Below are 26,028 nucleotides of genomic sequence, written 5' to 3'. Positions count from 1 at the left end.
AAGAAAACTTAGGAAAATCCTATATAATTTTTTCAACTAGCTAAATCTGAGTCTAAAAGGTGATTTAGTTATAATATGAAAGTTAATACAGTGAATATCTTAAGTTTGGGCTCTATTCAGGTTTCTCTTTAAAGTTTTATTTAGTAATTGTTTTATTAATGAAACTAAGCAGGCAGAGAAATAGAATCTATTAAAAATAGTTTGGGTCAGCTTCTTGGTTGGCCTAGTAATAACTGGTTTCAGAGAGCAAATGGGTTTCTAAAATGACAGTGGCTTTAACTTTAGCTAGTTAAAAGTGAATGACTATATGAATACATGGTCTCGAAGATTTTAGTAGAATTTCTTCATGTGGTTGCCATCCTAAAAGAAAAATCTTTTTGTATTATCAGCAAACTTAGAGACCAATTTGAGACCATGATTCTGACAATGTAAAAAGGAACAAGTCTTAGCACTTAGTTAGTACTTAGGAAATATTTAATGAAGAAATAAATTTTCTCATCCCTCCCACCTAAGTAAACAAGATTCTTGCCAACTTTCATAGTTAGGAAAGGAGAAAAATAGTGAAAATAGAAAATAGATTTTTAAACACTGTATGTCGTGATTATTAAACACTACATGTTATGCTTTTTAGGGCACTTCACAATAAAATATTCTGTATTATCTTCACAACAAACTTGGATTATGTTAAAATTTCACATAAAATTATCTTTAAAAACATGAATTAAGTGTGGCATCAGTGCCTTGTTTTAAGTAGTGGATAAACTTAGCATCATTGAAGAGTAGAGACAGCATGCTGTGCTGTTATTAAATAAGGATTTGTTTTTTAATTAGTAACCGGTAACAGAGAATTTTACATTTACTGATTAGAAAGATAGGAAAAAAGCTTTGCTCTCAAGATAGTATTTTACTTAGTCTCCTTCCCAAACCTAGTTTTTTTCCTTTTGGTTTGCTTTTTTGTTTTTATTCATCTTCCCTCTTGGCTTTTTTTTTTTTTTTTTTGCCCTTTTGCCTTTGAGGGTAACAGAAGAGTACCTTTGTACTTTCAGTGTTCTGCTTGGAGGGATAGTAGTCCTGTGGCTCCTGCTTTGGGACCTACTGGGGAAATTTTGAAAGCGAAGTGAGTATATTGCTAGCTAATAAACTTCCCTGGGCTTTAGCTCCTTTTTTGAGTTTGTATTTTGGCCTTTAAGCCTTTTCAGATTATGCTTTAACCAGCTCTCTTACTTTATATACCTTCCTTCCTTAGTTGACTGGATTAAGGTTATATAGGAATAGCCAACTGTGAACATGTGTCAGATTTATAATTAAGTCATTTTCTCATGTGTTGTTTTCACTTCTCCTGATGGTTTTAGGATAAAATTATTCCCAGAGTGGATACTCTTAGCTTATGGTGAGAGAATTCTAAGAACTAATTTACGATTCTAAATAAATCTCATCTTTTTTCAGTAAATCTGCTTCTCTAAACTGAAGTAGTTTACACAAATTTTTAAGGCTATAAATGATAGTTATGTACCATGTTTACTAATGCATTTGTATATAGTCTGAAGTTTGAAACAAAGCTCTGTAAGCTAAGGGACTGTGTCTTCCTGTTTTACTGCTGTTTCCCAATACCTAAAATAGTATCTGACATGTAGGTGCCCAATAACTGCTTGGATGAATGAATAGGTGGATGGATGGATAGATGGATGAATGGATGGGTGGATGAATGGATGTCTAACGAACGAACTTTAAGCCCACGTTATGGGTTATGGTGTTGGATGCCCAGAATTCCTAGAATAAGATACCATCTATTTGTGGATTAAATACTTCTAAATTGGTTTTTAAAATATTTTAAAAATAATTATTCTGCCTAGGCTAGCCCAATCAAGAGTCTTTTAATTTTGAAACAACTCTTTGGTCTAGAAAAAGCTCTGAGAGATTAAACCAATATGTTTCTGGAGTTTTGGGGTTTTTTAGGTGGCTTTTTTTTTTTTTTTGAGACATTTTGATAAATGGTTACCTGTAGTATGTGAAAGTTTTAAGCAGGCCTGCAGTTTTGTTCTGTAATTTTCTCTGCAGTTTTTTCACTTTAATAATATTAATGCTTTTTACTAGTTGAACTGATAACCTTCTTCTCCCAAATGTTGCAGAACTTTTAACCTCCTTTGATTAGAACCATTTCAGGAAGTAGCCTGCCAACATTGAAAAATATGTGAAATGTTAAGAATAATCTTTTTTAGGGAGAGATCGATCTTTAATTCAGAATTTCTAAAGTAAAGTTTTATATTTATCCAAATAATTTTTATTTCTTTATTCAGTAGGATCCTAATTAAATGCCAGGTATCAGAAAAAGAACTGAAAGTCAATTGAAGGATACACAGAGAAGAATTTTACATATGAAGAAAAAAAATTATGTAGACACAAATGTTTTTAGTGTGTGATCTACTTGTAATGAATATTTTATATTAAATTCTCAAAAGCTAGGCATTAACTAAAATGTAAATATTTAGTATCCTCAAATTCACTTGGGGAGAGTTTTTCTGTGATTCATAGCCAGAAATAGTAGACATGATTGGATCTCAACATTTCTTGCTGTTTGAGTGCTTGGCTTAAAAATGTAATGAAAATTAAAACCCAGATTTAAAATTCATTCCTCAAAATTCAGTTGATTTCTAATTTTTTGTTGATTCCATTTGTGTTACATTTTATCGTGTAATTTTATGTACAAGCCAACGTTGTTTTTGTTGCTGTATGTAGTCGGTGCTGTGACTTGTTTGTGCTCATCTCTGTTCTGTAGGCAACTTGCCACTCCCTACTGAATAAAGCTACAGTAAAAGAAAAAAAGGAAAACAAAAAATCAGTAAGTTTGGAGAACTTTTTATTAGCTGTTTCTTTCAAAGCAAAACAAAAATCTTTTGCTGTTTGTTAAGAACATCTTCACTTCAGCCTATTTGACCTTCACTGTAAAATCATTCTACTAATTCTGGCACAAAATAGCTTTCATTTCAATTAACCCTGGAATTAAGTTACATTGAAACATTCTCTGTGTTCCTTTGGTTTGATTTATCCCAAAGGCAATTTGTGGACATTTGTTGCATTGGATATCTTTGGTCTAATTTTATTGTTACTTTTTAAATTATAAATGAATACAAAGAAACTTAATTTCAAGGCCTTAGGAAATGCTGACTCTCTTCATTCTTGCTTCTTGTTTGCAGGTAATGTGAGTGGTTTCTTTTCCCAGAGATGACAGTGTTTCTTAATTGTTAGAAGTATATGGTGGGAAAGTGTCACTTTCTAAACCTTACCTGAAAGTTGCTAAATTTTATTTTTTTACTCTTCAAATTTTTTATCTAGGCAGTTTCAGGCATACTTTAGATATTTGTGCATAGATAATAGAAATTTTAATGGTAAAACTATTTTTATCTCAGAAAAAAATATGAGTAAATGATAAGATAGTACTTTTGAGATAAAACAGTTCAAATTTGTAGAAAAACACATCATTCTGCAAACATAAGGTGAATATACTATCAGCTTCTATGTACTTACCCTAATTTATTTAAAAGGAAGAAATTTATGAGATTCATAATTATTTTCTTATAGTTAATGGAATTTGTCCAAAATATAACATGCATTCATTTTATATTTATTGTTATCTGTCAGTGTGACTTATCAGGCTGAGCCCTATCTTTGTTCATACAATCCAAATGATTGTAGAGTAAGATGTAAAGAAAACTTTTAGGAGTGAGGTAGGTAGTTTTCTTAAAAAGTTATAATTCAGAATACAATTTTATCCCTTTCATCTGGTTTTATCCTTTATTCCTTATCTGAACTTTGCATATAATAAAGCTTTATGGCTGGGCACAGTGGCTTATACCTGTAATCCCAGCACTCTGGGAGGCCAAGGTGGGAGGATCTCTTGAGACCAGGAGTTCAAGACCAGGTTGGGCAACATAGTGAGTCATCTCTCCAAAAATTTTTTTTTAATTAGCCAGGCGTGGTGGTATACTCCTATAGTCCCAATTACTTGGGAGGCTGAGGCAGGAGGATTGCTTGAGCCCAAGCATTTGAGGCTGCAGTGAGCCGTGATTGTGCCACTGTACTCCAACTTGAGTGACAGAGTAAGGCCCTGTGTCCTCCCCAAAAAAACCCAGAAAAATAAAAAAGAAAAGCTTTACATATAAGTTTCTAAGCTTTACATGTAAATTGTCTAAGTTTTAAATAGAAATTTTAAAAAATTTAAATCAAAATTTAAATTTATAGACATATAGTTTTGTTGTATCCATTGAAGCTTTTATTTTGAGTATATTAAGTAAATTTGACTACCTATGATCTCATCGATTGGATTATAAAGACATTTCTTTCTAACGCTTCAGCCTTCTAATTCTCAGCATATGTGAGTTTAACAGTGTACACCATCATTGTTGAAATTAATTTGCTTTTTCTAACACTCTTGTTCAGTGTTATACTAATGCCATTTTGTAGTGTATCACATAATTAAAATTCAGGCTTTCTGTGTTTCTCTAGAGCATGTTTTCTAGCCTTCCTAATGTTGCTTTATTTATTAAGATTTTGTCTAAAATTGTTTCTTGAAATTTTTTTTCTACTAGAGTTACTTTCAAAAATTTTTTTTCTGTAATTTCTGGGTAACACTAAGTTTTGGAATGTATTTCTCAGCACAGGTAATATGAGCTCCTCATGGAAACAAGGGGAATCTAATTGGTAATTTGAGATATTTCAGAGAACATTCCAAAGTATGAGGACAGTATACTCATAAATTTAAAATGTTGTTTTATGGAGTTGTGTGCTTTAACAAAATGTAATGATCCTTCCTTTAAGAGCAAGCTGACTTTCTTTTCGGGTATATGTATCATGGATTGGAATATGTAAAATATAGAGAGAAGATCTGGCTTCTAGTATACAGTTCTGTCAGTATTACAGATAACTGTTTGTTATTCTCAAACATACAGTATATAATGAGGTTTACTTTGGAAGTTAACTGTCTGCCTAACTCAGGAAGAATGCAGTAACTAATTATGTATGGGCAGTAATGCTCTTGTTGAAGTGCAGTTTATGACTGCATGCGTTTGCATTATGTAGTTCAGCTTTTACCAACGGAAGAAAGGGGACATTTGGCTGATAACTGGTCTCAACACACAAACTGGCCCAACTTTGACCTTTTGTGCAGAATTTCTTTTGGATCCAAATTAGATTTTTATGAATTAAAAAACCGCTAGAGAATGTATGTATTATGAGGTAAAATTACATTGATGTCAATTAGTGGTGAATGAAAAAAGCAGTCCTTTTTATAAGCTGACTTATAAAACTTGTTGTATAGCATTTTTATTGATGTTGGTTTTTTAATCAGTCTTTAGTTCTAAAATTACATTGATTCTGCCATCAGTGAGATATATGTATATGATACATGAAACAGTATGTGTTCTTGAGGTGTGGCTATTTTGGGTTTTGATGTGAATTATTTTTAAAGATATGGAAGATGGTAAAAGTGTGATTTTTTGGGGGTAAATTTTACAATATTCTTTTGGGAAATCACTCAGCTTTTCATTAAAGTCTGATGCTGAATACCATTAAGTATAAATCAAGTGTAAATATAAGTCACACTTTAAAACTCCTTTGTCCTGGGGAAAACCAGTAAATATAGCTACTTTCAAAAAAGTCTTTTGTCAAGTTGATGATTACCATTACAAGTTCCTTGTTCCTTCTCCACTCCCAGTGCTTCATTTTACTAGCTAATATATATATATATATATATATATATATATATATATATATATATATATAGAAAGCTCTCCATGTGTTTCACTGCAGGTTAGCATTTTATAAACTAACTGGTTCTTTAAAATTAAACTATGGCTTTTAGCTTTTTAAAAACCATTTTAGGATTTTAATAGGTTAAATTGATTAGATGCTAATTCTTCTAAAACAATCTATTTTAAAATAATTATAAAGCAATTTTTAATCCTCTTCTCTCCTGCTAACTCACTCCTTAAAGGCTTTAAAATGTTATAGGTTTGTTTTGTCTGCCTTTTTTTCTTTCTTTCTTTTTTTATTGGAGATAGTCTCTCTCTCTATCAGGCTGGAGAGCAGTGGCAAGACGGCTCACTGCAACCTCCAGATCCGAGTTTCAAGCGATTCTCCTGCCTCAGCTTCCCAAGTAGCTGGGATTACAGGTGTGTGCCATCACACCTGGCTAATTTTTGTATCTTTAGTAGAGATGGGGTTTCACCATATTGGCCAGGCTGGTCTCAAAATCCTAGCCTCAAGTAATCCACCTGCCTTGGCCTTCCAGAGTGCTGGAGTTACAGTCATGAACCACCATGCCCAGCCAGAGAATTGTCTGTTTTAAGAGTAAAATTTGGGAGTTTTAAAAGAACCACTCAGTAGCAATGATGGTCTATGAATATTCTAAAATTATGTGAATAAGTTTGTCTGTGTGAATGCATGCATTCATTTTTGTAACCTTGATCAGATTTCAAAGAGATTCCTTGTCCCCAGAAGGTTGAACTGTACTGGAATAGTCAAAGCCCTCGAATTTTTTCTTAACTCTGTACCTTTAGTTTTAGCTAAAACGTCTATATCTAATTCTAAATTTATATATTTCAGCTAGTATTTAGGTTTTAAAGTAATTTTAATAAAGCAGCTATATTTAGCCACATTTACCAGTTTCCCCTTATTTAAGTGTTAAGGTTGTTCATGAAGTAAGCACTGTAACAAAGAAAGCTTTCTGCACTACATGTAGTGTTCCTGAAGGTGGGACTATATTAGTTACAACTCACCTCTTTTATCACCTCTTTCAAGTATTTTATTCTCTAAAATCTAATTTTTACCCACTTCCTATTGATTATAGAAAGCGATTTTGAGATTATAAGCAGATAAGAACGAATTTAAAATGTGGACTGCATGAAGCACTACATTAAACAGGTTGAAGTGAAATAATCCCTATTCTTTCAAGAGTTAATCTGGAGTCAGCCATGTGAATTTATGACAGGAATATTAATTTATTGAGGCATTGTGAAAAAAAATAGTTACGTGATGTTCCGCATGTAAATCTGCCCCCCCTCAAACCAATATCCTTTGAAATGAAGGTTTATCCTTGGAATCACAGAATATTGAGTGGAATGCTACAGCTTTGTAATCAGTGCTACTTTATTTTTATTTATTTATTTTTTTGCTGAATCCTAACCACTAGACCACCAGGGATCGTCACTGCTACTTTAAATAGCAGTTAGCCACACTAAGCAAGAATAGCTGTAGAGATTAAAATGAGAGATTAAAATGTTACATTAAATGTTCTTTAAAAATAAATATATATAGCATATATAAAAAATGTAAATTGCAAGCCGGGCGTGGTGGCTCAAGCCTGTAATCCCAGCACTTTGGGAGGCTGAGGCAGGTGGATCACGAGGTCAAAAAATCGAGACCATCCTGGTCAACATGGTGAAACCCCGTCTCTACTAAAAAATACAAAAAATTAGCTGGGCATGGTGGCGTGTGCCTGTAATCCCAGCTACTCAGGAGGCTGAGGCAGGAGAATCGCCTGAACCCAGGAGGCAGAGGTTGCGGTGAGCCGAGATCACGCCATTGCACTCCAGCCTGGGTAACAAGAGTGAAACTCCGTCTCAAAAAAAAAAAAAAAAAAGTAAATTGCAAAATGATATAATTTTCATATATAACATGATTTAAAGCAGGGGATGCTGGGAAGGTATGGGAGCTAAACCAATTTTATAGCACTTTTCCCAATCTAAGGTACCTGTTACTTTATCTTAATATAGAATGTTTTATAGAGGGAAAATAAGTCCACTTTAAATATCGGGTTCACATTGCTTTTCAGGCTGGACAACCATTTCTTGAATTCTTAAATGTCTTTTTTATTTGACAGAATTATAAATGGAGGCAGACATAGGGGTTCTCTCTTCTGGTGAGATCCTTTTTTCTTTTAAGTCCCCAAGAATTCCCATCCCTCCATGGTTTAAATAATAGGTAGGTCCTTATATTATAAAGGAAGTTGTGAAGAAAAGGAACTGGCAATAACATTGCTTGTAAGTAAGTTCCTCCCGCCTCAGGAATCTAAGATTTTGTTTTGTATATGGCAAGCATTTTTTCTTGAATTCAGTTGTAACTGGTACACAACAAAATGTAAATATGTACTATTAGGTATAGGATGTTTTGGGGGTGTGCTGTTGAAAATTTGGTTTCACCTTATAAAGTTGACCACACGATGTCTGTTAATCTTAATAAATTATGATCATCTTTGTGTAAAAATTTGGTCTGCTTTCATTACTTAGCAAACTTGCATTATAAGTGATGATACAATGAAGATCTTTTTTCAGGTTTCTTCTACCCATCTCATCCATGAGGTTTTTCTTTCCTCTGTGATACCTGAATTGTACTTTAATATGATACAAGACTAAAGAGGAAACTTTATTTTCTCATTTTTGGGAGAAGAAAAAAATAGAAACGTGTCATTCATGAGGACTGATTGATTCAGAGTTTTTGTGCAAAGTTTGACCTTTGAGCTCTTTGTTCCCATGTCCTTATTTTAATTCAAACCTTATACTCAATTCTCAACTCCTTGTTTTTAGGTGGTTAGCCAACGTTTCCCTCAGAACAGCATTGGTGCAGTAGGAAGTGCCATGTTCCTCAGATTTATCAATCCTGCCATTGTCTCACCGTATGAAGCAGGGATTTTAGATAAAAAGCCACCACCTAGAATCGAAAGGGGCTTGAAGTTAATGTCAAAGGTGAATTATTTTGATAATCTAGCTATCTTAAACTCCCCTTCCAACTGAATTTTCAGCTTTCCTTATAGTACTTCTTCTTACATTTATATTTTAAATTCCCTATGGTTTTCAGTTATGTGTTTTTGTTTTATTTTGTTTAAATTACTAAGGAATTCATTAGTTAGGTACGTGATGGACCTTATTTTCATCAGAAAACATTTTATTACAGTAAATGTCTTGTGCTATGAAGATCATAATTTGTGTAATCATTCTAGACATTCTGAAATATACTAGAAAGTAGGCTATAGGATATTTTATTTTAAAAGACATTAAACATTTTAACACGTATTTTTAAATGTAAATATAGTAATTATATTTTGGAAGAATAGAAACACTACCTAAAATTTATAGAATGAGGAGTGATTGATTTTAACTACTAGCAGAAATTTTATCAATGAGAAAATTCATATTTTTAAAGAATATATTAATGTATAGACTTCATACAATAAATAATCTGATTATTTATAACTCTGTTTTATTGTGTAGATACTTCAGAGTATAGCCAATCATGTTCTCTTCACCAAAGAAGAGCACATGCGGCCTTTCAATGATTTTGTGAAAAGCAACTTTGATGCAGCACGAAGGTAAGCTACCTGCCACGTATTCATTTTCTCTGTTTGAATCAAATATTTTCAGTTTCATTTAAGTCCATGTATTTGTTTTACATGAAGTTTCTGTGTAGGTTTTTTTCTCTTCCTGCTCTAGTTCAAGACATAACTTGTCTTATTTTACTGTAAAAGTTATGAAATAAATTAACATTTTTTATAATTTGGTAGTGATTTTCATATTTGAAAACCAAGAGCGATTTTTGACTTGTCTAGTTAAATAAAGGATTTGAGGATGTTACAATAAGGAGAAAGGAAGAAGTAGGATTCCTTTTATTTAAAACTAAAACCAAACTGGTATCGATAATACATAACAATGTATATAGTAAGGATATATTTTTAATGTTAGAATGTTTGTGATACTTACATTTGGAAGTATATCTAAACTAAAATGTTATTTAAACCAAGTAATGCAGACACATAAGATTTTCTTCATGAGTAACTGAGTGTTATGATTTTAGAAATCATAACTTTTCTGCTATATTTCCATAACTATTTTACTTTATTTCTCTGAGTTATTGATTTATCTGTAAAGTAGTGATAAACTCTGTTTGCCTGAGTTGTTTTTAGAGGAAAAAAAATGAGATAATTAATAAGAAAGTGCTTTGTAAATTTATGTCTGGAATTCTGCTTTTCATGCAGTGTGAATCTAATTGATCCTCATCATCTAAACTAGACTTGTACAACTCTTTCTTCCAACTTATCATCATTGTAGTTGTTACTGACTTTTTCGTGTTAGGGAAATCGGAGTTTAAAAGGTATATTGCTGAAGTACAAGCCATATTGGAAAGAGAGTAAATACCAGCACAAGATTCATATTCTGGCAGACTGAATACCGATAGAAAGTTAAAAGGATCAAAGTTTTAATCCTGGCTCTGACCTAACAGGCTATATATTTTTGGGGAGGTCTTTTGTCTGGACCTTCATTTCCTTGTCTGTAGCCTCTTTCCAAAGTTTTATCCATCTCAGTTTTGTTGTTCTCTAACTTCAAAGCCCACTCTGAAGCTGGTGCCAGGGATCAGAAATGGAAAGCCATTTTCTCCTTGTCCGTCTTGCCTTGTCTAATGACAAGTCACATTGTGTGAACAAGCCCTCCATATTTGTAATCTCAGTTATTTCACAAAGTTACATCATATTTATTTAATTCAAACATAAGTCTGTGTGTATCTGGTGTTGGAAATTCTAATGATTTTGCGTTTTTGAAGGTTTTTCCTTGATATAGCATCTGATTGTCCTACAAGTGATGCAGTAAATCATAGTCTTTCCTTCATCAGTGATGGCAATGTGCTTGCTTTACATCGTCTACTCTGGAACAATCAGGAGAAAATTGGCCAGTATCTTTCCAGCAACAGGTAAGATTTCGCAGTCATGGGGATAGTGAATACTCTCCATTTAAATTTAGATTAATAAAATTACTGGTCATGAAGAGTCCTTTTTACTTTGCATCTTCTTGGACTAAGAATTATGGTTTAGAAAGAGAAAGACTCTTTTTTTTAAAAAAAAAATACAAAGAAAAGGTTAAGTCACATTAAGTCAACAAAACTACTTAGATTCCAGTGATGATAATGATGATGATTTTTTTTTTTTCGTCAAGTTAAAAAATCACAAATTAGCTCTTTGGGTTTTTATGGCTTGCAAATTGTCATAGACCCAAAGAAGTTTAAATTAGTGTTGGCATTTGAATCTGAAGGACAGCTAATTCTTAGGAGTTTAGTAATTAAAATATTGTCAGTGTTTTAATTCTATGATGAACTCATTTGCGATTAAGTATATGCAAATAAAGCTTTATATAGAAAATACTGGCCTGGAACTGTGGCTCACACCTGTAATCTCAGCACTTTGGGAGGCTGAGTCGGGCAGATCACCTCAGGTCAAGAGTTCGAGATCAGCCTGGCCAACATGGTGAAACCCCGTCTCTACTAAAAGTATAAAAATTAGCTGGGTGTGGTGCCTATAATCTCAGCTACTTGAGAGGCTGAGGCAGGAGAATCTCTTGAACCTGGGAGGTGGAAGTTGCAGTGAATTGAGATCATGCCATTGAGCTCCAGCCTGGGCCACAAGAGTGAAACTCCGTCTCAGAGAAAAAAAAAAAAAATTAAAAATTGAAATTAATTTGGGCATTGTTTCATTAGCTCTTATTAGTCTCTTTTGGAACATAAATTACTTGCTGTCCCATCTAGTTATATACATTTGTAAAGAGACCAAATTCCTGTGTATGAGGCATTCCTTACAAAGGAAAAATGAGTCCAGATTATTTTTAAATGCCAATAAAAATTGTTAATACTTCCATGGGAAAAGTAGCAGACTATGGAGCTAAGGCTAAGCAATTGGGAGATGGGAGTTTAAACAACAGGGCATTTTAACCTTTTATGAATTATTAGTAGATTGAAGTAGACATGGGCCTGAGGTCTTTTTGTTGCTGTTTACAAATCAACAGAGACCACCAGCTGACAGTAAAAGGAAAAGCAACCAGTGACAAGTTAAAGAAATATATACTGCTAAATGTGAACTGCTACTTTTTTTCTAAGTAGTTTGCTATATCTAGGGATCATAAAGCTGTTGGAAGACGACCTTTTGATAAGATGGCAACACTTCTTGCATACCTGGGTCCTCCGGAGCACAAACCTGTGGCAGATACACACTGGTCCAGCCTTAACCTTACCAGTTCAAAGTTTGAGGAATTTATGACTAGGTAAAGTACAACTTGAAATGTTGATTGCTTTCTTTTTGGTTGAGAAGCAGAGTTTACCACCAGGCCACTTGTTGGATATGATAGAAGACTATGAGGAAAGATGTGTCTAATAATCGCATTGCCATGTTTGAGGATCCAACTTTTCTCCTATGCTATATATTACTTATATATATATAGGATATGTTTTATATGTTGTTATAAAAATAGTAACAAATCATATTTTATCATCTTGCTTTCATATGTTTTCACATTTAATACTTACCAGGGAGTGAAGACAACATTATTTTCAAATTACAGTTAAGGAAAAAGCAGCTTAATGTGAATAATTGGCTTGCTTAAGATTCCATGTCTGGTTCATAGGTCTTTTGGTTTTAAGTGTAGGACTTTTCTACTACACTATAGCATTTTTCAGAACCTCATAAAGGTTAATGGTTTTAACTTCTTTTAGATTAAGGTTCAGAAAATATAGTGTACCTCAGTATTGCTATAAAATTTCAGTGGACATTTGTTTTGAATCCCATTCAGTGGAATTTAGTTAGTGAACAAAAAGATCCTCATTGTTAGACACTTACTCTATGATGATACAGTGAGAATAGCCTGCTGAATCAAAAAGTACCTTTCACAGTACTTTTTGCTTAGTAAGTGCGCCATAGTGTCTGTGAGTTGAGTGTTAATGTTCCTAGTATGTGCCAAAACAGAAAGAACTAAACAGAATCTGATGATGAGAAGTTAAAGATTTGTATATAATATGCCTTGAATTATAATTGCCTGTTGTATTACATATAGGTCATAGTTTTGTACATATAACTCCAAATCATTGATACTGTTAAAAGAATATATGAATATATGAAAGAGTGTATAAACAGAATGTATGGCTTTATAATGTCTTTTCCAAATTAATGTTTATTTTTAACTCTATTAAATTTTTCTCATTGTAACAAATGTTTATTACTATGTAATTAAGGGCATATTTTCCATACAGAATATTCACATTGCCTAACTGAAAATTATGTAATACAAAAATATAAAACTATTTTTAGGCCAGGCGTGGTGGCTAATACCTGTAATCTCAACATTTTGAGAGGCCAGGGTGGGAGAATCACTTTAGGCCAGGAGTTCAAGACTAGCCTGGGCCACATTGTGAGACCTTGTCTTTATTAAATAAGTAAGTAAGTAAATAAGTAAGTAAGTTGGGCACAGTGACTAATGCTTGTAATCCCAGCATTTTGGGAAGAGGATTGCTTGAGCCCCGCCTGGGCAACATAGCATGAGTCTGTCTCTACAAATAATAAAATATTAACCAGGTGTGGTGGTGCATACCTGTAGTCCCAGCTACCTGGGAGGCTGAGGTAGAAGGATTGCTTGAGTCTGGGTGGTTGAGATTGCAGTGAACTGTGATTGTACCACTGCATTCCAGCCTAGCTGACAGAATGAGACCTTCTCTATAAATAAATAACTAAAAATATAAATTAAGTAAAAAGAAATATAAGTAAATAGAAATATAAATAAAGATATATAAATATAAAAACGAATAAATGAAAACTAACAGTTTTCAAATTTAACATCACTGATGGCATCGTAGCCATTTTTCTATTTTTCTAGGAAAAGAAAAAAAATTTTTTTAAGAGACAAGATTTCACCATATTGGCCAGGATGATCTTAATCTCCTGACCTCATGATCCACCCGCCTTGACCTCCCAAAGTGCTGAGATTACAAGCGTGAGCCACCACACCTGGCCTGGAAAATATTTTTATTACTCCTTTTTTTCTAAGATCCTATCTTCCCTTACAAAGCAGTCTTTTGTGCTTTTGAAGAATAAGTTATCTAATATATATGTAATATACTTAGGACAGTATCTGGTACTTGTAAAGTGTTTAATAAATGTTAGATTTTATTTTTGTTTTAAACTCCCACTGATGCTCTTGGAGACCCATTTTCTTTTTTTAAAAAAATGAAGGTAGCTAGGCCGGGCGCGGTGGCTCAAGCCTGTAATCCCAGCACTTTGGGAGTCCGAGGCGGGTGGATCATGAGGTCGAGAGATCGAGACCATCCTGGTCAACATGGTGAAACCCCATCTCTACTAAAAATACAAAAAATTAGCTGGGCATGGTGGCGCGTGCCTGTAATCCCAGCTACTCAGGAGGCTGAGGCAGGAGAATTGCCTGAACCCAGGAGGCGGAGGCTGCGGTGAGCCGAGATCGCGCCATTGCACTCCAGCTTGGGTAACAAGAGCGAAACTCTATCTCAAAAAAAAAAAGAAGGTAGCTTTATAATCTTAGTTCTTAAAAAAACAATTAAATTACTCTGTATACAAACCTAAAGAAGAAAGTAACAAAATTAAAAATAGTTTATCCTCTCTTTTAGAAATAATTAACATTTGTTGAATAGCCTCCCAGTCATTTATCTATGCACATGTATATTTGTTTCTCCTATCAAATGATATCTAGATTGTTCCATTAATATTTTTTAAATGCTGACCTGGGACCAGCAGCATGATGGGCTGAGCTAATACAGTCTCCTTCCCAAGACACAAGACTCATAGAAATACTAGGTGTAAAAGAAAATATGTATACTTAAAAAAATTTAGGCCAGGCATTGTGGCTTACACCTGTAGTCCCGGCAGTTTGGGAGGCTGAGGCAGGTGGGTCACCTGAGGTCAGGAGTTGGGAGACAAGCCTGACCAACATGGTGAAACCCTGTCTCTACTAAAAACAAACAAACAAAAATAGCTGGATGTGCTGGTGGGAGCCTGTAATCCCAGCTACTCTGGAGACTGAAGCGGGAGATTTGCTTGGACCTGGGAGGCAGAGGTTTCAATGAGCTGAGATTGTGCCACTGCATTCCAGCCTGGGCAACAATGGCAAAACTCTGTCTCAAAAAAAAAGGAAAAAAATTTTTTTTTAAAAAATGTATAACTGGAAGATAGTTTCCAGGCAGATTACCTAGTGTAAAGTCAGTACAGAGTACAGATGGATAAAGAAATCGAAAATATGAAAAAGATTAACAGATGCAGAAGATAGAATGCGAAGGTCCAACATATATCTAGTAGGTGTTTCCTAGAAATTGAGCTCAGTGAGAACAGAAAGAAGTAATGTTTGAAAAGATAATGGAAGAACGTTTTCTACAGTTGATGAATGACATGAATCTTGAGGTTAAAGAATCACACTAAGTCTTGAGCAGACTATATAAAAGTTAAACCAGGCTTTTTCAGAAATATATTTTAATACATATGGGAACATCATATATGATAAAAATGATATTCAAAATCATGAAGATTAGGATGGACTTTCAATAAATGGTGTTGATACAACTCAGTAATTATCTGGAAAAATATTTTCATACCATTTATGGGGATAAACTCCCATAAATCAAAGAAAAAAAAACATGGGCAAAACAAGACCTTTTTCATTCATTCAAAATCCATAAACTAGAAAGGAAAAGATTGGTAAAATGAATTCATTACAAAATCATAAGCTTCTGTTTGGGGCAAAAATGTCATGAGTAAAAACAATCCTATGGTTAATATTCTTGTCCAATAGTTCTCTGAGAATAGTCCTAAAAGTGCTTTTGTGGTTCAAAGAGTAGTATCTTGAAATTTTTCGTGCATGTTGCCAAATTACCCTTTAGTATATCTGTTGCTTTTAAAACATTTTTTCATTTTAGTATTTTATCGTTTATCCAATTATAGACTTTTTTTACATACTCAGTAGGCAATATAAAGCCTCAGAGTTACTCTGTTCTTTTTCTTTTAGGCATCAGGTACATGAAAAAGAAGAGTTCAAGGCTTTGAAAACGTTAAGTATTTTCTACCAAGCTGGAACTTCCAAAGCTGGGAATCCTATTTTTTATTACGTTGCACGGAGGTAAGAAATACTATGTTTTGGTGTCTCTAAACAGAGTATTTTAAATGATAGCAGATACAGAAAGATGGCAAGTTCGGTTTTTCCCATTCGACTTAACAGGAATTGAAGACAAGTTTACCTGGGAGCACATAGCAGGGTAAATAGTCTGCCTTTCCTAAAATGGTGTTCAGTATCTAGTAACTGCTTTTCAGACTACGCATTTCATATTGGTTTCTCTGTCCTACATCATTTTTTAAAATACTGCCTACAAAGGTTTAATTACCAAAAGTTAAAAACCCACAAAGAATCTTTTATTTTCAAGTATATTCTGATTAAATAGTACTCACAACATGATAACCGGGAACTTTTTTTCCAAGAAGAAATTAAACTCTAAGAGCCTATTTCTGAGAACTTTTAATAATATGCTCTGTAAGACAGCATCAGGGTGATTTAGAAAGTAATTCAAGGGAGTGGTGGGAAGTCTCTGTGAAGATGGTGCAAGGGGTGGCCTGGAAAATGGTGCTTGTTCATGCTGCCCTCAGTCAAGGCTGGTTCCTGAAAGCCTTCCTGGAAATGTTGTGAGCTCCTCCTTAATAATAGTTATGATGCTTGCATTGCTTTTCCTACCATTGTTTTTGCTTTTTGTTTTGCCTCATTTTACCTTCCTTTTGAAAACTCATCTGTGACATTATTTGGTCAGTTTTACTTTCCATTTACCATGACACACATTCATGGTAATTGAGCCTTAGAGACACCATGATACATAGAGAGACCACTGACTTTGGAATGTCAAGGACCATGTTTAGACTTAGTTCTGCTGCTCATTAGCTATAGACCTAATCTTTCCCAGTTTCCTGAATTTAACAGTATTTAACATCCATGACCGTTAAGTTAGTAGACTTACATTGTTAGTCAACCTGCTGGCCACATGAGGTTGAGAAATATGGATGGTGAAAGAATATCAGTGGAAGATGGGAAACTTGTCTAATTGGGTCATTCAGATAGCCTTAAGACCAAGAAGTCCAAAGGACTGGGGTATTAGGAAATCAAGAAAGTAAGAAAATTGCATTGAATCTTCCCTCACCCCCTACCCTTTAACAACTATAACTAACCCCTTCTCACCTTCTCAAGAAAGGCCTCTCTCCAGCTCTTATTTCAGTTGCCATTTCTAAATTGCCTAAGATCATTTTAATTGTCTTTTGCACTTGAAATGAACCATATTTGTATTCTGACCCCATCCTTTAATACAACCAGAGTATTTTTACTTTCCCTATTTTTTCTAAGTAAGCAAACATTGGTGAGGGAGGTAGAAGACATGTGTCCCTCTCCTCTTTAAAATCTTATTAGTTTACAAATAGCAAAGATTTCTGGAAAACAAAGCTGGGTTTTTTTGTTTTTGTTTTTGTTTTTTCAGGATCAGAAACTATTATGTTTGTATTCCTTCTTTGTAGTGATCTAGAAGAAGCTAAAGGAAAGCACATTGGGCCTGTTGCAGATCCCTCAGTGAGATTTAGTCAGTGGGGTTTCCTTGAAACCTGTTGAGTCTTATGGCTTGAGAATGCTAAGGATTCTCAGCTCTGCTGCTTATTAGCTGCATAATCTTTTTTTTTTTTTGAGTTGGCGTTTCATTCTCGTTGCCCAGGCTGGAGTGCAATGGTGTGATCTCTGCTCACTACAGCCTCTACCTCCTGGGTTCAGGTGATCCTCTTGCCTCAGCCTCCTGAGTAGCTGGGATTACTGCACCACCATGTACCACCTTGCCTAGCTAATTTTGTATTTTTAGTAAAGATGGGGTTTCACTATGTTGGCCAGGCTGGTCCCAAACTCCTGACTTCCGGTGATCTGCCTGCCTCAGCCTCCCAAACTGCTGAGGTTACATGCGTGAACCACTGTGCCTGGACTTAGCTACATAATCTTAGATAAGTTTATTTTTCCAAATCTGTTGCTTCATATGTTAAAGCTGGGGTGTGTGCTTATAACAACTGTCTGAGTTTTCTATTAAGTGTTTTGTGATCTATAATGTTGTGTAAGGAGTAAATTTGGGATTTTTTTTCTTTCTTTCTTTTTTGGGGGCATATGGCCCTGTCAGTTTCAGATTTTTAGTTCTTTTAGTTTCTTACTTAGACCTACTGGAGCTCCTCCTGGCCTTCATTTTCACTTGGCATGAGGCCTAGCTCCAGAACAGATAAGTACACAGTACATCAGAGCAGAACATCCATTTACTCCATTATGAAGGTCTTGTCTGTCTGTATGCCATCAGCTTTGTCAAGGAGCACTTGGGTTTGACTTCTCTTTTGTTATTCCTGTGTTTCTGTGGCTTAGACTACTATGTATTAAGTAATGCTTTTTGAATTGTGGGTTTTCAGATCTCCTTATATAGTCCGCAGATGTGTCCAAAACTTAATTCAATATATCTTCAACCTCCTCTTCGCACCGTGTTTCTCTTTTTCAGTAGCATCATCATCCCTTCTAGTTCCCCATCTAGAAACCCTAATCATTTAAAAATTCTTTCCTCCTACTTCTTTTATCTTCCTCTTTGTTAGTCACCAAATCTTGATTTTACCTGTGAGATCCTGGACAGTCAATTAAGTTGTTTTAGTTAGGCTTTTATTGCAAAGCAGTCATTTGTATTTTCTCAAGGATAGTTCTTAGGAAAAGCATGAATTAGATCACAGCCTGCTGAGATACAGAGAGAACTACATAGCTGTGGGTTCTGGAACTGGCCACACTCTTTGACTGTCTCTTGGTTTTGTACTTAACTCTACCTCATGATTTTCATCTTTCTGTATCCTTCCAGCTTTTGCCCCAGATAGTTACCCCTTTATTATCTCAGTACTGCACATCTAAAATTCCAGAAAGAAAATATGATTCAGCTAAAAAGTATCTTTGTCCTACATCGTTTTTTAAAATCATAACTACAAAGGATTAGCAGAACCTTTAATGTTAGATGTTGGCCAGCCAGTTGATTTCTGGCTGCCCCTAAATCCAATATGTGCTCCTGTCCCAGCAGTCGTGTGATTCAAATGTGACCACTCCGTGCTGTTTCTTCATTAGGGGGTTTTTCTTAGGTACGTGTTTTAATTTTTTTTTTTTTTTTAAAAACAAAAAACAAAAAACAAAAAAAACCAGGGTGTACTCTGTTGCCTACGCTGGAGTGCAGTGGCACTACCGTGACTCACTGCAGCCTCTAGCTTCCAGGCTTAAACAATCCTCCTACCTTATACCCCCAAGTAGCTGGGACTACAGGTGTGCACCACCACACCCGGCTAATTTATTTTTTATTTTTATTTTGTAGAGATGAGGTCTTGCTATGTTGCCCAGGCTGGGCTTGAACTCTTGGGCTCAATCAGTCCTCCTGCCTTGGCCTCCTATATTGATGGGATTACAGGTGTGAGCCACCATGCCTGGCCTAATTTTTTTTTTTTTTTCGGTTGGTCCTTAATGGTCTAATACTACCATTAGGTACCTTGGCAATGTCTTTTGGAAACCATTTCCCCTCAAGGCATTGCTGGAACTCTCATTGTCTCTTACCTATACTAATGTAGCATTATTATCCTCTTCCTTCATCCCCAGATGACTACTTCCAGGTCACCTTAACATTTCTTCTGGAGCCAGTTTTCAGTACAAAGCTTGTCTTTCTCATTGACTCCCTATATAAAGTCCAAGTTCTGTAGCCAGACAGGCAAGGTAATTTTGGCCTAATTTACTTTTCTGATCTTTTCCTGCTAACCCATCCCATATACTTATGCTCTTTCTGATCTTTTTCTGCTAACCCATCCCATATACTTATGCTCTTGCCTGTAGTAAAGTAGCATAATACAAGGACATTGTTGCAACATTGTTTATATAGTGCCAACAAAAAGGAAAACAGTAGAACTGTGTTTTAAAAGGGGAATTGTTGAATAAATGATGATACATTATGTTAGGAAATAATGCAATGTGTTAATTTTGCTTGTTGCAAGTGACAGAAATGCAATTCAAATTTATGTGTGCCAAAAAGGAATTTACTGACTCATGTACCTAAGAAAATCAAGAGATGTACTAGTTTCTTGAATGACTAGATGCAGAGCTTTGAACAATATCATCTGGAGAACATCTGTCTTCTCTGGCTCTTGACTCTACTTTCCTTGTGTTGGTTTTATTCCCAAGCAGCTCCTCCCAAGCTGTGGCCAGCAGTGATTCTCCCACCTTAATAATCTCAGTGGAAAAACACCCTTCCCCAGTTTTGTGGTTTCAGCAAAAGTGGTTGGTCTTATTGGCCTGGCGTGAGTCATGTGCCAATTCCTAAGGCAGTCACTATGGCAAGGGGGAGTGGTATTTCTTTGTTACCTAGGCCTGGATCATGTGCCCCTTCCTGGAACGCAGTGGTAAAGCCAGCCCTGTCCAAATTGCATGAACTAAAAGATGGGCATGGGGGCAGGGTTTTCACAAAGGAAAATTGAATTGCTGTTACCAGAATGAGGAAAAATGAATACTGGGCAGGCAGAAGTAGCAGAAGTCATCTACGTGAAGCTTTAAAACATCCGAGAAGGATGACTCTGACACTTACCTTACAAGGTACATGACAGTGTGTGTGCACCTGCACATGTGTATGTGTAGACTGAGAAATGTATGAAACTGTACACCTTAACCATTCACATTGCTTACCTCAGAAGTATGATTGGAGGAGATAGAAGACCAGTTTAATATTTCTGCTTATATCTCTATATTGTTTGGCTTGCCAGGAGCATATATTATTTTTGTAAAAATAATTAAAAATAATAAAACCCCAAAGAGGCTGGGCGTGGTGGCTCATACTTGTAATCTCGGCACTTTGGGAGGGTGAGGCAAAGAAATCACTTGAGCTCAGGAGTTCGAGATCAGCCTGGGCAACATGGTGAAACCCTGTCACTACAGAAAAATACAAAAATCCACCAAACATGGTGGCATACACCTGTAGCCCCGGCTACTCAGGAGGCTGAAGGGGGCGGATCACTTCAGCCTGGGAGGTCAAAGCTGCAGTGAGCCAAGATCGCACTACTGTACTCCATCCTGGGCAACAGAGTGAGGCCCTGTCGCAAAGAATAAATTCAAAAACAAACAAAAAAACTCTCAAGTTACAATGAAGAGTTTTCCTCTTAGGAATATTGTAATACTGGCAATTGCTTTTTGGGTGTTAGGAAATGTTAGCTATTATCATTATTTACTCCTAAGTACTTTCTCTGCATCAGGAAACTGCATACTACATACTTTCTCATTTAATCCACATAATAACCTTCTGAGATATCATTATTAACAGTTAATTGATGTGCATATAAACTGAAACGCAAACCTGAAACCCAAACCTAGCTATCAGAATGATCCGGACCATTAAAACAAACATATCTCCAGCCCCCACACTGAAATTCCATATTAAAATCTCAGGGGCAGGGCCCTATTTATATATTTAACAAGAACTCCAAATGATTCATTTATTACTAAAGTTTGTTTGGGAATCTCACTGGGTCATGCATTTAATCCATGGTAGCACAACTAGTAAGATCAGAATTGGGTTTCAATCCTAAGCCAAAACTCTTAGCAAAAGCACTATTAATCACATTATTACTACTATTATAATTTTATGCTTGGGGTAAATCAGCCTTTGTAGATGAGCATGAAAATCTAACCAAAAGTTAGGACATGTATTACTTTGGGGAAAATAAGTTATGAATTCCAGGCACCTGATTTACAAATTATTTTTTGAAACATAAGACAAGGGTTTACTTAATATAAAATAATCTTGTCATTGGTGCAACAGCATTATATATTACAAAGGTTAGTAGAATTGTCATCTTTTCTTAGTGAAATGACATATTACTATTACACATTCATGAAATATGTTAATACAGATGAGTGTGTTATTTTGTAGAGTACTGTAGTTTATCAGAATAGCATTTTTTGTCTTTTTAATAAAAAATAGAATATAGACTGGGTGCAGTGGCTCATCCAGTGGCTCATACCTGTAATCCCAGCACTTTGGGAAGCCGAAGCAGGTGTGCATCACCTGAGGTCAGGAGTTTGAGACCAGCCTGGCCAACATGGTGAAACCCCTCTACTAAATATACAACAAATTAGCTGTGAATGGCGGTGCCCGTCTGTAACCCCAGTTAATCTGGAGACTGAGGCAGGAGAGTTGCTTGAACCTGGGAAATGAAGGTTGCAGTGAACTTAAGTCATGCCATTGCACTCCAGCCTGGGCAACCGGAGTGAATCTCTATCTCAAAAAGCAACTTCCCCCACACCACTCCTTATCCCACACTCCCATCGCCTATCGTTCATCTGTCTCTCTCTCTCTCTTCCTCACTCTTTCACTCTCATGCGTGTGCTCTCTCTCTCTCTCACACACACACACACACACACACACACACCCTACCTATATAATTTCTTCTCTTACACCTTTAATATAAATATCTGAGTTTCAGTTCAGTTTTGCAAACATTTAAAAGCCACACATGGTATTTTGCTTGTTTCAGCATTTAATAAGGTAATACCTACCTTTTTCATATGGAAGGAAACCATCGTATTAAGGTATAATTTAAACTTAGACAATTATAATTCACAAACAACCAAATCAAACTAGGATAATGATAATTTCTTAAGTAGTAAGTTGAAGTAAGTGATAATTTCCTAATGTGCTTGTCATTCAGCAGGTAATAAGAAACTGAGATAAGAATGCAGGCAGTTGAAGTTCACTTCAGCAAGTGTACACAAAACAGCAAAAATGTTACATAGAAAATAAAATGAGTGTTGTTCATTGGATTGAGTATGGTGCTGCCATTTCTCACAGTGTTCATATTCTTACTTGTGGCTATCTTTGGAGTCACCGCTGTATTTAGACTTGTCTTAGAATTTTGAGTTGTCTTGGGATTCGATGTCATTTTGAGATTTGGGCTTGTCCCGGGATTGGGGTTCATTCTGGGAGTGGTGCTGGTCCTCGGATTAGGTCTGGTGCCGGGATTCAGACTTGGCCCAGGAGTGGATACTGCCACAGAGTTTGAGGTTGTTGATGTTGAAGTTGTTCCCAGAATGTTATTAACAAACAGGATCAGGCCAACCAGTGATAGCTTGAACATGATCCTCCTCTGTTTCAAAATAATTATTTAATTTTAATTGAACACTTAGATCACAAATAGGCAAGCATATATCCTTCATTGTGTTTATCAGTACATTCGTGTTAGGTAAATGTTTGCTTTTTCACTATTAGTGAACAAATAAAAAGCTTTCCTTTCTTTGTCGTCAACATCTGCTGACAGAAGACCTATTTTCTATCAAGGGCTGCCAACTGAAGGCAAAAACAAGCCAAAGACTAAAAAAGAGCTTAATGGGCATTTTCTATTTAAAAAAGAAAAAAAGTAAAACATTAGACTTTCAGTACAATACATATGGGGGCTTGAGAGCAGTACGGAGTTAGGGTAGTTGGCAAAGGCTGAGAGGCAATTTGGGACAGGAGAGCAACAAAAGAAATAATGAAATAAATACTGGCATTTTCTTGATTTCTCATGACCTTTATTCCAACAATTTAAGGTTTTAGTTTAGGTCACAAATTAGGATATTACTTTTAAGTATTTACTCCAAAGACTAAAATGATTAAACCAAAGGATTTCCCTGGTTCTGGGATCAGGGTTTCTTCATTGAAAAAAAAAAAAAAAAAAAAAACTAGTTACAAAAGTTCATAGTTTTAAGATTTAGAAATGAACAAAACCAACCCCTTCATTTTGCAAATAGGCTCAGACAAGGGGTGAGGGTGCATTTTGCCTGAGGGTGCATATCTAAAAATGACCTAAGCTAGAACTGAAGTCTATGACTTAAAGCCCAAACTTTAACTGTAGAACTCTAACATATATGTTGAAAGTTACATTTGACTCTAATATGTAATTGGGAACGTTTCAAATTAAAGTTACCTTTTGATATTTTTCTTTGAAGAATAAGAATTCAGTCCTTCTCCAGTGTCTGTGAGGAATCTGATTTCTCACTCACTGCATGCTATTTAAATATAATTATTGGGGAAGTCACATGCTCTAAACCTGACCTGCCATTTGCTGTTTGGAAGTATCCAACTGAGTGTTTCCAAAGCACTAAGTATAAACAGATGGACTTTGGCAGAGATTAAATAATTCAAATAAAGTTTCTAAAATCTGCTTGAAGAATCCAGTGAATAGCATTTGTTATTCCTCTTATCCATGTATAAATTGTATAACATTAATAAATTGCTTCACTGCATTGACTCTAACTCGATGAATATACTATTTTGCCTGCTGTGATTATTATGATTTAAAACCAAGTAAGTATATTAAAGATGTCTGTTTTTCCTTAGAACATCTGTTTGTATGTTTATAGGGTAGTTTCTACCCTTGGTTATTTTGAAGTTTAAAAAATAATTCAGTAATATATCATTTCAGTCATTTAATTTTTGGTGAAATAAAGTAACCTTAGAAAAGAAGTTAAACTTCATTAATATGAAACTTAAGGATTACGTATGAAAGTGATACTTTTCTGTACTGAGTTTACAAACTTGTGTGTGTGTGGTTTTTTTTTAAAATGTATTAAACCACTCACTTTGAAGTACATAAAGTAAATTTTTTAAAGGAATTTTGTCTTTTGGTCAGCCATTTTCCATGCTAATTAGCATATAAGGAAGTTGGGTTGTATTGTGCTAATGTTTTCATCACATTGGTCAGCACACTTTAAAAATTGCAGGGCTGTGAACAATGGTGTTGACACACAAGGAAATTGCTGCATAAATGGCAGACGTACAAGTCAGTACATGTTCCTCACTTGTTGTACTACGCTATGAAGATTGCTTTCCCCCTGAATGAATAAACCATGAATAGGACTATGCTTGCTAAATCTTAGTTATATGGTACATATAACCTCACTTAACTGGAGGTTAGTGTGGTCAGATCTAAGAAGTAAACAAACAAAAAAAGCTTCTTGGCAACCCGAACGCATATTATAAATCAGAGTACTACAGTAATTTACAGGATTTTGGCATTGTTTTCCCTCTTCTCACTTGCTCATTCTGTGGATTTCTTTGGAGGGTATATAGTTGATAATAGTAATAGAAATGTTTTGAACTTGAGCAAACCGTCACTTACTCTGTTTTTCTAATCCTGACCTTTTGAGTACTATACTTACACAACTCTTTATTGACGCTTCAAACACTTTAGTCTCAACTTGTTTAAAATTCAAAAGTTAGCATTTTCTCCTTCCTATTTTTGTATCTAGATACATCCTTCTCAGAATCTCTTGGTTAATTGTATCATCACGTAGCCAAATATTTCTCCAAACTTGGATTTCTCATTATCTTCTCTTTCTTATTGCTCTTAAGTGCCCCAGGCCTCTTGATGATTATTAAGTAAAATTTAATTCTATTCAGCACTCAAATGCTTCCAAACAAACAGAAATCATTTGCCATTGTTCAGGTCTTCAAATACCCCCCAACTTTGTATCTTTTTTTTTTTTTTTTAAAAAGATGGGGTTTCACCATGTTTGTCATGCTGGTCTTGAACTCCTGACCTCAGGTGGTCTGCCTGCCTTGGCCTCCAAAGTGCTTGGATTACAGGCGTGAGCCATCACGCCCGGCCCCAACTTTGTATCTTTGTACAGCCTCCCCCAGTTCCCCAAAGTATAATAATAGCCCCCTCTTATCCTAAGTTTCACGTTACAGTTTCAGTTACCCATGGTCCACCATGATCTGAAAATACTGAATGGAAAATTACATCATAAGTTGGATGTGTCATGAAAAGGTTAATAGTAGCCCAGCACTATGTCACAGTGCTGCATCAGTCACTTCACTTAGTCTTACCACGTAGGCATTGTGTCATATCACATCATCACAAGAAGGGCTAGTATAGTATATACACTAAGATACTTTGAGAAAGATACCAGGTGCACATAGCTTTTATTATAGTATATTGCTATGAATTCTGTTTTATTATTGTTTTTAATCTCTTACTGGCCTAATTTATAATTGAACTTTATCACAGGTATACGTGTATAGAAAAAAACCGTAGCATATATTGGGTTCAATACTATTGCATGGTTTCAGGTGTCCCTGAGGGATCTTGAAACATATCCCCCACAATTAAGGGGT

The 26,028-nt window shown here is 35.3% G+C and overlaps 1 protein-coding gene across 8 annotated transcripts in view; it reads left to right on the top strand.

The window, feature by feature from the left end:
* NF1 (neurofibromin 1) overlaps nucleotides 1-26,028 on the top strand; it is a 304,993-nt gene that overhangs the window by 173,812 nt on the left and 105,153 nt on the right. For 6 of the 8 annotated variants that reach the window (XM_074388406.1, XM_074388407.1, XM_074388405.1 and 3 more), the window contains 6 exons: nucleotides 2,777-2,839; nucleotides 8,580-8,738; nucleotides 9,264-9,361; nucleotides 10,588-10,734; nucleotides 11,928-12,074; nucleotides 15,828-15,938. In XM_074388406.1, coding sequence (XP_074244507.1) covers nucleotides 2,777-2,839; nucleotides 8,580-8,738; nucleotides 9,264-9,361; nucleotides 10,588-10,734; nucleotides 11,928-12,074; nucleotides 15,828-15,938 — 725 coding nt within the window. The remainder of the gene's footprint in view (nucleotides 1-2,776; nucleotides 2,840-8,579; nucleotides 8,739-9,263; nucleotides 9,362-10,587; nucleotides 10,735-11,927; nucleotides 12,075-15,827; nucleotides 15,939-26,028) is intronic. The other 2 variants (XM_074388409.1, XM_039475767.2) reach the window with 1 other exon arrangement.

This window comes from Saimiri boliviensis, chromosome 17, assembly GCF_048565385.1.
Source record: "Saimiri boliviensis isolate mSaiBol1 chromosome 17, mSaiBol1.pri, whole genome shotgun sequence".
Classification (NCBI taxonomy): domain Eukaryota; kingdom Metazoa; phylum Chordata; class Mammalia; order Primates; family Cebidae; genus Saimiri; species Saimiri boliviensis.
This window is presented reverse-complemented; position numbering and strand designations above follow the sequence as displayed.